The 14,680-nt window shown below is 52.1% G+C and overlaps 1 protein-coding gene across 1 annotated transcript; it reads left to right on the top strand.

Moving 5' to 3' along the window:
• Positions 1-3,175: 3,175 nt before the first annotated feature.
• On the top strand, positions 3,176-14,035 carry PRPF19 (pre-mRNA processing factor 19). Its single transcript, XM_027114585.1, has 16 exons — positions 3,176-3,396; positions 5,010-5,159; positions 5,340-5,416; positions 6,382-6,523; positions 6,607-6,680; positions 6,832-6,894; positions 7,777-7,818; positions 7,946-8,020; positions 8,337-8,412; positions 8,506-8,615; positions 10,036-10,191; positions 10,430-10,499; positions 10,733-10,818; positions 11,135-11,305; positions 11,452-11,557; positions 13,459-14,035. Exons 1-16 carry the CDS (start codon positions 3,378-3,380, stop codon positions 13,554-13,556), a joined length of 1,515 nt encoding a protein of 504 aa, XP_026970386.1. The 5' UTR covers positions 3,176-3,377; the 3' UTR covers positions 13,557-14,035.
• Positions 14,036-14,680: the final 645 nt, after the last annotated feature.

Genomic DNA, 14,680 nt, shown 5'->3' on the forward strand with positions numbered 1-14,680 from the left:
AAGACATCAGGTCAGCCTCCCACCCAATCACCCAGTCCAATCGCACTGAAAGACTCCTCAGTCAGTGTCTTTCAGCAACTGAGCAAAATCTTCCCAGTGTCTCTCAACTGGGGAATAAGGCACCTCTTCTTGAACCTAAGTTGAAGGATATCCCGCTCCTCATACCAAGGGGTTTAACAACCTCTGAATTAAACTCAGGATGGTCAACCAAGATGAGAGATCTGAGCTTAGGAGAGACTCAGATAAATTCATCTGGACACACCAAGGAGGCGGACGAGCGCAAGGGGCCCTTGCTGGTACCAAGGGTCTGGATCCTAGAGTTTACACAAAGGAGAGAAGTCTGCTCTGGGTTTCTCCCCTCATGGTCACCAAAACTCAACTGACAAAAAAGTGCACAACATACGAGCTGTGAGTTGAGTTTTATGCATTGTCTTACTGAGGACTAGAGCCCGGGAGACAGCCTCTCCAATAGCTCTGAGGAACTGCTCCAAAGAGGTAGGAAGAGAGGCCAGTATATGTGTGATTTTGGCCAAGGAGTATGTACAATCCAACATCTCAGTAGAAGGTTACTGCTAGTCACGAGGAACAGGTATCTCTGTTCATGATTTTTTTTTAATGTTTGGGATTTCATTTTAATTAATTAATTAATTAATTTGGCTGCACTGGGTCTTAGTTGCAGCACAGGGGATGCCGTGTGCAGGATCTTTGTTGTGGCATGCGGGATCTTTAGTTGCGGCATGCGGGATCTTTAGTTGCGGCATGCGGGATCTAGTTCCCCGACCAGGGATTGAACCTAGGCCCCCTGCATTGGGAGCGTGGAGTCTTAACCACTGGACCACCAGGGATGTCCGTTTCAGTTCATGATTTTAGTGCTTTTCTAAAGTATAGGAAGATGCAAGAATTGGGGTCATAAAAATTCTCCTGTTACATCTAAGGGCCTGTTTTGTGCATTTTTCCAAAGCACAGCGTGCCTCATCCTGTTCTTTGTCCTGAATTCCTTTCAGGGTGAACTGTAGGGCTGCAATTATAGTGGCTAGTGATTTAATCCTTATAGGACTGGATGATAAGTGACATTCTTTGTTGCACACAGACTACACATGAGTAGCAATCAGTCTGTCCCCATGTCAGATTGTTTCTTTCCTTCAGATCTTTCTCAGACACATCCATCTTCCTCTGGACCTTCATCACTTCCTGCCTTGGCTAAGGGTCTCTTTCTTCCAGAACAGGCTCTGGTAGCATCCTGGGCAACACCTTCCAGCCTTTCTCACAGTTGCAACTTCACATTTGCTTGTGAGATCGTTTTTGATTTGTAGGACTACCAATCTCATGTCACTTGGATTTTCCTGTGCAGGAAATATAACTTTTTTTTTTCTTATGACAAGTTAATTTCTTTTCAACTCTCTTTTCCATCTGAGTGGTAGGAACACTCTTAGACAGTTCAGGGTTCTTCCCACCCTTGTTTTACAGGTTGTACACACCTTTTGGAAAATTAACATAGGGCCAAAGCGTGGAGGGGAAGAATTCACCTAATCCTCTTAGTTGTTTGAGCTGCATTGTCCTGGTTAATCCTCTGTCAGTTGTCCACACAGGTTGCAACTAAATCTTCCTGGGAAATGGAGCTTCTGGGTTATTGACCAATGTGTACCTTTGCTTCCCAAGGAGCAGCAGCCTTGGCCTGGGGGAGCAGGGCATAGAGTTCCAGTCTCAAGAACCCACTGACAGCTATGCATATAGCCCATTCCCCCACCTCTTTCCTTCCCAGCCTTAGGTAATCTTTATCTCCTTTGTGGGGAGATTGAGACTGGGGGCAGTGGGGAGGAACCTGATATCATGTTCTCACCTGTAATAGTTACTCCAAAATCAATTGCGCCGAATCCTTTCTATTCCCTGAGGGGCTTGTTTTGAAACTCAGAAGCCTTGAAATGACTCCCCATTTCCTCCATCTTCTGTCACAGCCATAAGCTCCCCAGCACAGGGACACCCCTGGTTTTGCTCAGAGTGCTATCCCCAGTATCAAGTACAGAGCCTGACTAGCACATAGTGGATACTCAATAGATTTGTCCAACAAATGAATTATTGGGTCTTTCTCTCTCCCCCTCCAACCCATCCAGTTAATGTCTTCCAGAGGAATCTTCTGGAAATGTGGTTATCACTCCATAGCTGATCTGCTGTCCGGCTGTGAACCCAATCAAGTCTAACCACCTCAGGTTCAAGGTCCCCTCTAAACGGATCCATTTTATTCCCTACCACATCCAAGTACTTCCGATGCCTGACCTGTCACGCAGCCTGTTATTCAACCAACAATAGTTATGACGTTCCTGCTCTGTGTTGGGCACCGTGTTAGACTCTGAGAAACAAGAGTGACCGGAACAATCATGGTTTCTGCCATCACGGACTTTATGGCCTAGCGGAGAACCCAGACAGCAAACAGATACTTGTACATAATTAAATAATTAAATGATTATAGTTATCCAGAGTGGCTCAGGGGAGAATTACAGGGCACCGTGACTAAAATTCAGTCAGGGGTCAAGAAAGACGCTCCAGAGGAAGTACCATTTAAGGTGTGATTGAGTTTACTTTGGAGCGGATGGGAGGGGAGGGAAAGAAGAGAGGGAGTTGAGGAAAGTGTTCTGGGCAAACATAACTGGAACCAGCCAGAGTGGGTAAGTTTGAGGACTTAAAAGGCCAGTGTGGATGAGCAGAAGATGAGGACTTGCCCAAAATCACACAGCAAATTGGTAGTAGAGGCAAGACCAGAACAGTTTCTTGGCCAGTGTTAGTTTCTCTACCTATCTGCACCTGCGCCTACTTCACTGGGTCTTTCAAAGCGTATTCCGAGAAACACTTGCCCGAGAATCACGTGGGGCACGCACTGACAACGCATACTCTCTAAAGTAGACCCCAGGAAGATGCATTTTAAGAAGTTCGTTAAGAAATTCTCGCATACACCAAATTTTGCAAGACTACGGTCTCACGGTCCCCGCCAGCTCCGGTCTCAAAAGGGTGTCGCTGAATTGATTGGCTTCAAAGTCCCACTGCATCATGGGAAATGTAGTTTCGGATCTCCTTTCCTATCCCCTGGGAGCGCTTTACGGAACGAGCCGAGAGGGCCCGGAAATAACCGAGTAGTTCCTGGCGCGCCCTTTCCTGCCCGATTGCATTCTGGGAAAGGGCAGCTTCCGTTAAGTGCCCGAGGCTGAGGCGCGCGACCGGTTGCGGTCCCACGTGAAGCTCTAAGCGAGCGTCGCTCGGCGGGGCTGCTCCCCGCTCTTAGCGGAGCGTGCCGGAAGCAGCGGGGAACCGGAAGTGGCCCGCGGAGGCTCGGAAGCTGATCCCGGAGCCCGGTGTGAGGAGCCTTGGAACGCAGCGACGGCGCCATGTCCCTGATCTGCTCTAGTGAGTATTGGCTGCGGCCGATCTCGGGTCGCAGGAGGCCGGAGAGCCGAGCGGGAGGATATGCGGGCCGCTGCGACGCCGGGGTTGGGGCGGAGGTGAAAATGGGGCTCCCGGAAGGCAGGGCGGCGGCCTGTCAGCCCGGGGGTCCTCCTTCTTAAGTGTGAGGTGCATTTGCGCTGCGCTTCACAGTTTACATAACGCCTCAAGCGTGTTGTCGCAGGCAGCACTGAGGCCACCCATCTCGTTTGCGCAGTGGAACTGAGGCCTGGATAGAGGGGAGCAGGTGCAGGGGAAACAGGAAACCCTAGGGCTTGTGCAGGATCCGCCTCCGCTGGCGCAGGGATGCGGGCCTCAGTTTCCCCATCTGCAAAATGAAGGCCTTGGCACTGGATGTTGTCTGAGGCGCCTCGCTTGGGTAGGCAGAACTTCTGCAATTTGCAGAAGTCGCACAGTAGGTTAGAGGCAGTGACAGGGCTGGAAGCCAGGTCTCTGTTGGTTTACAGCGCGCTTGCAAGACTGTGATCTCGTTATATCCTCATAAGAATTCTCCGAAGCAGAAATAAACATCTGGTTTTACAGATAAGGATGTAAGGCTCAAGGAGAATGTGGCTTTTGTAAAACAGTACAGCTAGTAAGTGGCAGAGCTGCATGATGGAGCCAGGTTCTCTGACCCTGAATCCATGCTCTTTTCAAATGCCTTGTCCTGTCTTTCCTTTAGGTGTTTTATTGAGGCGTGCAGAGGTTTTGCATTCTCATTGTTCATCCGGGTATTAGTTTCTCATTTTTCTCTCTCTTGGCTTCCTAACTCTCAAGCCCTTTACTCTTCTCAGAACCTCTCCATAAATCCAATACAAAGGGAAGAAGGAGCGAAAGGAAATGTGACTAGAAAAAGGAACCTTACGCCTTAAAGAGATGACGGTGTGCAAAGTATTTTCACATTCATTGTTTGAACCTTGAGAAAGATCTTTTCTGTTTTTCCCGGCTCCATCCTTCCTGTCATTTGCTCATCGGGTAGATGTTTACTGAGTGCCCGCTGGGCATCTGCATTGTTCTGGAAGGCAGAGACCAGCTATAATCCCTATCCTCGAGGGGTGTAAATGATAGCTTTGTTGGGGGTTGTTGTGAGGATGAGTTAAGCAGTGGAGAATGTTTACAGTCGCCCTTGGCATCTAGTAAACACCATGTAAGTGCTTTTTGTTATCATAGCACTTGGTACATTGCTTTGTAATTTCTTTGTTTGAGAATCCATCTAGGCTCTAGTTTGAGATTTGAATGGCTTCGTGTGTATCTCTCTGTCCTGCGGTATAATGGGTGCCTAAGCATCTTTGTTCAAAAATGAGATGGGCGGGGACTATTGACTGCTCTCTAGGTGCCTGGCTTTAGTAGTCCTGTAATAATTATTTATTGACTATCTGCCTGTCAGGAGACTGATGGAGAAGCTAGTTAGGTGGCTGGGAAATGTTCTGGGTACCGTCCGAAACTGGCTCGGTGTCACGTCTTGATTGCTGTTAGCTGAGTGTAGGGACGTGTGGTCTTGTGGCGGCCAGCAGTAGGTGGAGCATCCCTGTGGCCCTTTCACCACCCCAGGCTCACTGCCTGCCTTTTCTCCGCAGTCTCCAATGAAGTACCAGAGCACCCGTGTGTGTCCCCTGTCTCTAATCACGTCTACGAGCGGCGGCTCATTGAGAAGTATATTGCAGAGAATGGCACAGATCCCATCAACAACCAGCCTCTGTCCGAGGAGCAGCTCATCGATATCAAAGGTGCCTGCTGGCGGCCTCAGTCCAGGGCCGTCCTAGCCCGGCCTGGGAGGGTGGGAGGGGGTGCCCGCGGGCTCAGGGAGGGGACGGTGGTCTGTTAGTGCAGGCTGAAGGGGAAGAGCGGGGGAGGGGCAGAGCGCCCTGGGCTGTGGGTTTTCACATCCACCTTCCCTCTCTTGGCAGTTGCTCACCCAATCCGGCCCAAGCCTCCCTCAGCCACCAGCATCCCCGCCATTCTGAAAGCCTTGCAGGACGAATGGGTAAGGCCCTGGAAGAGAACTGGTATCTTACCCACTTGAAAAGAAGGGATCACTGGGGCTTCCCTGGTGGCGCAATGCTCGAGAGGCTGCCTGCCAATACAGGGGACACGGGTTCGTGTCCCGGTCCGGGAAGATCCCACATGCCGCGGAGCGGCTGGGCCCGTGAGCCATGGCCGCTGAGCCTGCACGTCTGGAGCCTGTGCTCCGCAACGGGAGAGGCCACAGCAGTGAGAGGCCCGCGTACCGCAAAAAAAAAAAAAAAAGAAGAAGGGATCACTGGATTAGGACGTGGGGGTGGGAGGGATGGAGCATTACTTTCTCTTTTGAGGGGAGGGTGAGAGCAGAAGAGGAGCCTGCTTCTTGACCTCACACAGATCTGGGCTCCACGCTTTGTTCCTTGCCCACTTGCCTTGTCCCTGGGCAAGTTGCTCGTATCCAAGTCCTGCTTTTCCTGACCGTATGACATGGATTAGTGCCTGTCTCTCAGGGTTTGGGGAGAATTAGAATAAGATTAGAGTATAAACTTCATGATGTCAGGGGCTTATTTTACTCATCAGTAGAGCCCCAGCACTGAGAGCAGCGCCAGGTACATAGTAGGTGCTCTAAAGTGTGAATGAACGACTACATCTTGAGGATTGTCTGACGTAGTGCCTGACGCAGTGAGGGCAATCAATAAATAGCAGCTGTAGCATTTTTATTCCCTTTGACAAGGTGACGGCACGACATCTGAGATGTGCCGGTAAATTAGAGAAGATGGGAATGGGAAAGAATTGGCTCCCACTCCTGTCTGTGTGCCCAGGGTTTGGCGTGCGTAGGAGCTCGGGGGCATCTCCCAAAGCGTTCAGAGTTACTCAGATCTTGCTCGGGTCACCGGTACTGGTCTAGTCTTCTTATCAAGGGCTGACTCTTCTGCTGGGTGCTCCTCGCGCCTCCCCCACCCCCTCAGTGGCATCTCCCTCTCCCAGGACGCAGTCATGCTCCACAGCTTCACCCTGCGCCAGCAGTTGCAGACCACCCGCCAAGAGCTGTCCCACGCTCTGTACCAGCACGATGCCGCCTGCCGTGTCATCGCCCGTCTCACCAAGGAAGTCACTGCTGCCCGAGAAGGTAGAGCCTCTCGCCTGCCATGCCCCACTCTGGGCTGGGCCTGTTTTATAATAGCCTGTTTCTGACATTGTCTTCTCTCCCAGCTCTGGCTACCCTGAAACCGCAGGCTGGTCTCATCGTGCCCCAGGCTGTGCCGAGCTCCCAGCCTAGTGTTGTGGTGAGTGTCCCCCCAGCCTCGCCAGCAGCCCGCGCACACGTGTGTATGTGTGTGTGTATGCGCACGCGCGCACGGTGGCTCACACAGCCCTCCTTTGCAAGGCTCTCTGGCATTTCTGTGCTCCTCTCACCTTCACCTTTCTGCTCTTCAGGGTGCAGGCGAGCCGATGGATTTGGGCGAGCTGGTGGGAATGACTCCCGAGATTATTCAGAAGGTATGTCGTGCTCTCACTTGGTGGGAAGGCTGATGGGTCCTCCCTTTTCACTATCTGCCTGGAGTCCAATACGAATAAAAATCCCATCCATTTGGAGATGAAGTCGAGTGGTACAGAGCACAGACTCCGACTAGGCTGCCTGGCTTTGTGTTTTGATATCACCAGTTATAAGCTTTATGACCTTGGGCTGACTTAACCAGTCCTGTGTCTAATTTGCCTTCTAAAGTGAGGATAATGGTACCTGCTTTATAGACTTGTGGGAATTTTAAAGATTTTGATTACTCTTAAGTACCGTTTGTTGCTCTCATTACGGTTCTTTGCAGACTAAAACATTTTGTTACACGTTTTCTTTTTGTTTTTTTGAGGGAGACAGAACAGGAGTGATCATTTTCATTTTACAAATGAAGAATCTGTAAAGAATGTGAGGTTCAGATTCAAAGGCACAGCTCACAAGAGGCAGAGCTGGCCCCTGAGTCCAAGTCCAGTGCTCTGTTATACTCAGGGGATCCTCCTTAGTACGAGTTGATAGTGTGTGTCTTTTCCAAGCCGTTCAGGTTGTCAGCATGCATCTCAGCTCTCATCTTAGTGGTGCAGGCGTGGTCTGGGAACCGTGCCATTTATTGCCTCTGGCCTTGGGCAAGTGACTTCACTTCTCTGAGGCTCAGTTTCCTACTCTGTGAAATAGGGTCATCAGCACCCACTTCATAAGGTTGGAATGAAAGTAAACAGAGATCGTGCGCAGAAGCCTTTAGCACAGAGCTCGGCAGGTGATGAGTTCCTGGCGATGCTCGTGAAAGCGTAGATGTGACAGCATTCCCCATGTTGTTTTCCTGGCAAAATAATTTGTCTCACGTTGAGCCTATTCCCCTCTCTCTTCCCCAGCTTCAAGACAAGGCCACTGTGCTAACCACAGAGCGGAAGAAGGTGAGTCCTCCCAGGGTCAGGGGCGGGAGCTGGCCTGGAGGACGTGGCTGGCCCCTTAGGAGGAGGGGGGATGGCCGAGTCCTGCACTCACTCCCTCTTTTCTTGGGGGGCTTTTTCTTTCTCTCAGAGAGGGAAGACTGTGCCTGAGGAGCTGGTGAAGCCGGAAGAGCTCAGCAAATACCGGCAGGTGGCATCCCACGTGGTGAGTGGCGGAGTCCTGCAGACTTGGAGACACGGCTCTCCCAGGCTGTTTCTGGGGTGGGGCAGGTCAGCGTGGCCTCTGGCCCTGCCCCGTTTCTAGTCTTGGCTGCTGAGTTGTCAGGCTTCTCTTCCTGCCCAGCTCTGGCTTTCCCAATAGCCAATGAGGGACTGACTGCATCCAGGCAGAAGTCCAAGTGCAGTGGATGAGGAACAGGAGTCACTTATGTTCCCGGGGGCCGGGGCCGGGGCAGTTGGGCGGCTTTGTGGCCTGCCTTGATTCGGCCGTGACTGGGTTTGATGTGGCTCTCTCTGCACAGGGGTTGCACAGTGCTAGCATTCCCGGGATCCTTGCCCTGGACCTCTGCCCCTCCGACACCAACAAGATCCTCACTGGTGAGAGCGGGCCTGGGGACAAAAGTACCTTCTTCAGCAGAGGGACTTGGGTGGGCCTGACACATTTTTGGATCTCATTTTGGTCCTCTTCAGGTGGGGCAGATAAAAATGTCGTCGTCTTCGACAAGAGTTCTGAGCAAATCCTGGCCACTCTCAAAGGCCATACCAAGAAAGTCACCAGCGTGGTCTTTCACCCTTCCCAGGTAAGGGCTCTCCTAGCACCCTCAGCCCTCATTCCTGAGCCCTGTTTCAGTGGTTTAGGGGCCCAGGACCAGACCCCCACCCCGTTGCCTCCTTGGTGAAGTGACATGGGCCTGAGAAGGAGTGCCGACTCTCCAGCTCAGGCAGTTAGGGGCTGGGCTTGGGGTCGTGGGGTTGCCCTCTGCTCTGTGTCAGAGCTCCTGAAGCGTGGCCTTCAAACCGGGGGGGAGAAAGGAATTGTGTAGTTTGAAAAGCGTATTCGTTGAAATGTTTTATGTTAGAAAAGGGAAAAAACCCTACAGTGTTTATAATACAGACTGTAGGAAATAAAGCTCAGCAGGATCTTGCCTCGTGTATCTGAGGAGGACAGAGGGGTCTGTCTTCCTGCGGTCCTCCAGGCTGAGGGTGGAAACGCGACGTTAACCGCTGCAAGGGGTGTGGGTTAAAACAGACGGAGAGCTGCTGCTTTAGAGGGTAAGCAGCTCGTTTGACCAGATTAATGACATGGGATTTGAGTTTTTACGTCTAGGACAGTTTGGGACTGTAGAACAAGTGGCTGGATGGATCAGCTCTTCCCAGAGTCTTTTCTCTGTACCTTTAAGGAAATTAGAAATAGAAAAATAACATGGTGAACTTTTCATTAAACTAGATATGTTCCAATTGAAGCACTGTTTTCCTGCTTACTGCGAGTTAATGTTATTTCTCTCATGCAAGTGCATTGATGGAAGATGGTAGTTGGTTTTACCTTATAGTTTTTAACGTCCTAACTAACCAAAATAATTGGTTGGTGACACCACGTAAGTTTTTCTGGGAACTAACTTGCCCCCGGAATCCTTAAGTGTGGGATGCACTGGAACATGCCCTTGCAGCCCCTTCCGGGCCTGGTACTGTTCAGACCTGTGCCACCCCAGACTATTTAAGTAAACTGAAATTTAAAATTCAGTTTCTCAATTGCACTAAGCCACATTTCTCTGGTCCTGGAAAAGGGTTGTGGGAAATTTCCCTCTGGTGCAGTTATCCTTTTTACCACTAGATGGCAGGGCCTCCCGCCGTTGGCCAAAGGCTGCTTAATTTCCCATTCTAATAGCATTTACCCTGGGGTCCTCTTAGGCATCGTAGGGGCGGATGGGTGGTTCCAGGCAGGGCAGGGCTGTGGCTGTCCCCAGCCCTCTTCACGGGCCTCTCACTGTCGTGGCCTCTCCCGTTGCGGAGCACAGGCTCAGCGCCCATGGCTCACGGGCCTAGCTGCTCCGTGGCATGTGGGATCCTCCCGGACTGGGGCACGAACCCGCGTGCCCTGCATCGTCAGGCAGACTCTCAACCACTGCGCCACCAGGGAAGCCCCTGAGCCCTCTTTTGTAAGATGGTTGTGGTCCATCTCTTCTCTGTCTGTGATCATCTGTCTCCTTGCGTTCCTTTTAGGAGCTGGTGTTTTCCGCCTCGCCAGATGCCACTATCAGGATTTGGTCTGTTCCGAACGCCTCTTGTGTACAGGTTGTTCGGGCCCATGAGAGTGCTGTGACAGGCCTCAGCCTCCACGCCACTGGTGACTATCTCCTGAGCTCCTCTGATGACCAGGTGTGGTCCCAGCCAGGGCCCCAAAGAGGCTCCTGGTCCCCAAACTCCTATATCCTGGGAGGAGGGAACATCTTACCAAACCACAGCCAGTTCCGCAGAACCCCAAGGAGAATGTTCCCTCTACCAAGAGGGGCTGGCCTTGCCAGGGTCTGCCGGCCTAGAGTCTTTGCCTTCCTGAGGGGCCACCAGAACCTGGGGACCCACTGTCTTACTGGCTCCGTTGTCTCTGTGTTTTCAGTACTGGGCCTTCTCTGACATCCAGACAGGACGTGTGCTCACCAAGGTGACCGATGAAACCTCTGGCTGCTGTAAGTTGCCTCAGAAGCGCTGGGCTCTTCATTTGCTGTGTTTTGTGTATTTTAATGTCTTATTTAGTCATTTGCTCATTTGTTCTAAAAACACACTTAACCACCAGTACCTGCTGAGAGCCAGGCGTGGCGCCAGCCCGGTGAGCAGTGGGAAGAGCGAGGAGCCTGCCTTGGCTGCACTTAGTCTCAGTCTCCCCTGGGGCGCTGACGCACGGCTGTCTCCCTCTCCGCAGCCCTCACCTGTGCGCAGTTCCACCCTGACGGACTCATTTTCGGGACAGGAACCATGGACTCTCAGATCAAGATTTGGGACTTGAAGGTAGGACGCGGTGACCTCCATCTGCGGCCCAGGGCTGGAGCTCTTGGAACTGTGCAGTGTGGTGAAGTGTTTATGGTACCTGGCCCCAGGGGTGTCCCAAGAGTGGACAGTGGCTCTGTGTGTGTGTGTGTGTGTGTGTGTGTGTGTGACAGTAGGTGGGGTCTGGGGGCCCCAGGCTGGGCACCACCCCTGCTATTCCTGCTGGTTGTCCTCCCTGAAGGATGGAAGAGGACATCTCAGAAGTAGGACTTTGATGAGCTCCATTTTCTCCCCCTGACCAGTGGGTGACATTGTACTCCCTGCCCCCCAACTGTAGGAGCGCACCAACGTGGCCAACTTCCCTGGCCACTCGGGCCCCATCACCAGCATCGCCTTCTCCGAGAACGGCTACTACCTGGCTACGGCGGCTGATGACTCCTCTGTCAAGCTCTGGGATCTGCGCAAACTTAAGAACTTTAAGACGTTGCAGCTGGATAACAACTTTGAGGTGCGCCCCCTCCCTCCCCCCAGCTCTCTTGGTCGCCTCTCCTCCTCATTTGTTGGTTATTCACTGAATTACTCTAAACTGCCTCTGTTTATCCCCAGTTGCTCATAGTTGCTGCTCTCATGTGACCTCTCTCCTGATTCTGGCAGGTAAAGTCACTGATCTTTGACCAGAGTGGAACTTACCTGGCCCTTGGGGGCACGGATGTCCAGATCTACATCTGCAAACAGTGGACGGAGATTCTTCACTTTACAGGTAGAGGCTGGCCCTGGGATGCTGAGGTCTCTGGGTGCCCTGGCCCAGAGGAAAGTGGGAAGATCTCACTGTGTTAGGAATTTCTAGGGGTAAGCTTGCATTTGCCAAGGCCGCCTTTAATCACTATCTGAGGCAATAGAGTTTAATGGCTAAGACAATGAACTCAAAGAGTCAAACTGCTTGGCTTTAAATGCTGGCTCTACCACTTGAATCTGTGTGACATTGGGTAAGTTACTTAACCTCTCTGGAGAATGATAATAGTACAGTTGATCCTTCACAGATTCAGCCAACTGTGGGTCGAAAATAGAGCAAAACTCGAATTGGCCACACACTGGCAACTGTTAACGTAACATTTATCTTATATTTACAGCTATTTACATAGAATTTATGTTGTGTTAGGAATTATAAATTATCTAGAGATGATTTAAAGTATGTAGGAGAATGTGTGTAGGTTATATGCAAATACTACACCATTTTATATAAAGGGCTTGAGTGTCTGTGGATTTTGGTGTCTGCAGGAGTTCCTGGAACCAGCACCCCTCAGATACCAGGGGAGGACTGTACATACCCAGTGGGGTTGTTGTGAGGTTTAGCTGAGTTTATATATACGTACATGTGTTTAGATGAGTTTATATAAATATATAAACGTATAAAATACAAATATACATAACGTGTAAACGTATAAATACAGAATAGCAATACACATAGATGGATGTGTTTAGAACAGTGTCTGGCACATAGGAAGGATGTGCTACTGTACCATTCAATATTGTGTCTTAGTCCGCGGTGGGTTAGAGCGATAAAGAAGGCAGGCCCAGCGTTTGCACTAACGGAATTTCTGGTCAGCTTGGGAAGGCAGATGTAGAGTGACTTCACCAGTGATTACTTAAGTGTGGTGCTAAGTACTAGAGAAAACGAGCGTGAGATGCTGAGACGGTGGATGGCAGGGTTGGCAGCCTCACAGTCGTGTGGCCTCGGGTATGTGACTTGCCCTTTGGAGCTGCAGTTTCTTCATCTTTCAGTGGGCGTTCTGACACTGCAGGTTGTGCCAGCTGGTGCTGCGGAGGCGCCTGCACGGTGACAGGGTGCCTCTTGCACCCTCAGGAGCTGGGTGAACGGCGGCTGCTGTTGTCTTTGTTGATGAAGTTCTTGTCCTCATTAGCAGGTTGTGGGCAGGGCACAAGCACCTTCTCCCACCCCCGATTCTCCTCGGTGTGTGTGTCCCAGAGGTGGCCAGGCCTGACTGTGTGGCCCACGAGTTTTAACCTTCACTGGGCCCTGGTGCTTTGGTTTGCAGCAGAGTTAGGTGGAGTGGAGGGCTGGAAACACAGGGTGGCTTTGTAGTGGGGAGCTGGTGGGCCGGCTGTGATCCTAGGAATTTGCACTGATGCCCATGAACTGCCCGAGCCTCTTCTGCCCCTGCCCCAGCCCTGCCCTGCGCCAGGGGCCCAAGTTTCCTGGAGTTAACCTCATGAGCTAGAACCAGCTGATAGAATATTCCAGTTACACACAGGGAGTCAGAACTAAATACATACCAACCAGCCTAGCTCCCAGTCAGTTCTCGGACTTGAACCGAGCCGAGCAGAGCCGAGTTGTAGCTGCTCCAAAAGCTTAGGTGGGGGAGACTGGCGTTCCACTCAGCCCAGCCACAAAACCTGCGTGCCTGCCGTGGGCCAGCACCGAGTGAGGCCCTGGAGCTCAGTGCTGTGCGGGTCAGACTAGAGCCCTGGCCTCGGGGGTTGACAGGCCACAGGGAGGTCGATACGGGCAGAGGCCCGCAGGATGAGGAACACTGACGGGGGAGGAGGACTGGATGGGTTGGGAGCGAATCATTAGGGGTCAGTGCTGAGACCCCGAGGAAGAAAAGCCTCCTCACCATTGTCTCTTGTCTCTCCCCACAGAGCATAGCGGCCTGACCACGGGGGTGGCCTTTGGGCACCACGCCAAGTTCATTGCTTCAACAGGCATGGACAGGAGCCTCAAGTTCTACAGCCTGTAGGCCCCGGCCCTCTTCACAGGGGCTGGGCCTCATCTCAGTAGTGGGGTAGCGTTAGGGGTGGGGGGTGGGGACAGGGGAAAAGAGGCTGGGGGGGGGGGGGGGGGGGTAGGGGGCGGGACATTCGCATCATTTCCCTCTGGTCCGGGCGGCGGGCTGAGAGCCGTGGTGGCATGGACACCCTCATCCGTGCAGCCTCCGGGCCCGCTGGGAGCAGCCGTGGGGCAGAGTCGGGGTGAGGCTGAGCCACGGGAACTGTGAAGGGGCTGGGCTGAGGGCTCAGCAGGTTTTTGTAAGCAGCGATCTAGTTTTCATTAAAAAAAGAAAACACCAACACAGCCACCTTCCTCTGTGTGTCTGTAGCAGGGAAAGCCAAGGGGAGGGGCACCAAGGAGGACTCTGGCCACCAGGATGCCCATCGTCCTTTTTTTTTTTTCAATTGCACAACGGAAATAAAAAAACAAAAAGAAGCCTACAAGCCACTTGCCGGAATGACTCTTCCCGTCCCTGCAGGCCTTGACTTTGTGTTCATAGGGTCTCACGTCACTTGCCTCGTGGGGTTGGCTCCCACGCGAACCTGGAAGGGAGGGGGAAGGGCTGAGGGGCTGCCGGCACGCCAGGAGGGATTCCTCAGCCGTTTAGTCCGAGGTGACAGAACATCTGTCCCAGACTAGCTTGAATCAGAAGGGTTTCTGTAACTCTGGTGTTTGAAGATTTGAAATAGAACTGGTCCCGAGGAGACAGCCAGCAAACAGTAAATAAGCAAAAGGTCAGCGAATGCCCTATTTAATTAGGGAAATGAGGGTGGTCAGTGCGGCTGCTTTGGGCGGTCAGGGACGGCCTCTTGCAGATGACACTTAAGTTGAAGCCTGATTGACGGGAGCTAAAGGGGAGGTGGAGTGTTGCAGACTTAGGGGAGGTCCTAAGGCTGGAATGGAATGGTCAAGGTGCGTGGAGCAGGGGAAGGAGGCCAGTGTGGCCGGAGTGCGGCGCCACTGGGTGTGGCGCCGGGAGCTCATCAGTACCCTTAAGAAGAGTGGTCCCAGTAGAGCGTTGGGGCGAGAGAGAAGTGAGAAAGTGGGAGGCAGTGATTGTAGGTAAGGAATCGTGCCAGGGAGGGGAGCCAA

The sequence above is a fragment of the Aethalodelphis obliquidens genome, unplaced genomic scaffold (assembly GCF_003676395.1).
Source record: "Aethalodelphis obliquidens isolate GAN/ISIS:26980383/991018 unplaced genomic scaffold, ASM367639v1 scaffold14, whole genome shotgun sequence".
Lineage (NCBI taxonomy): Eukaryota > Metazoa > Chordata > Mammalia > Artiodactyla > Delphinidae > Aethalodelphis > Aethalodelphis obliquidens.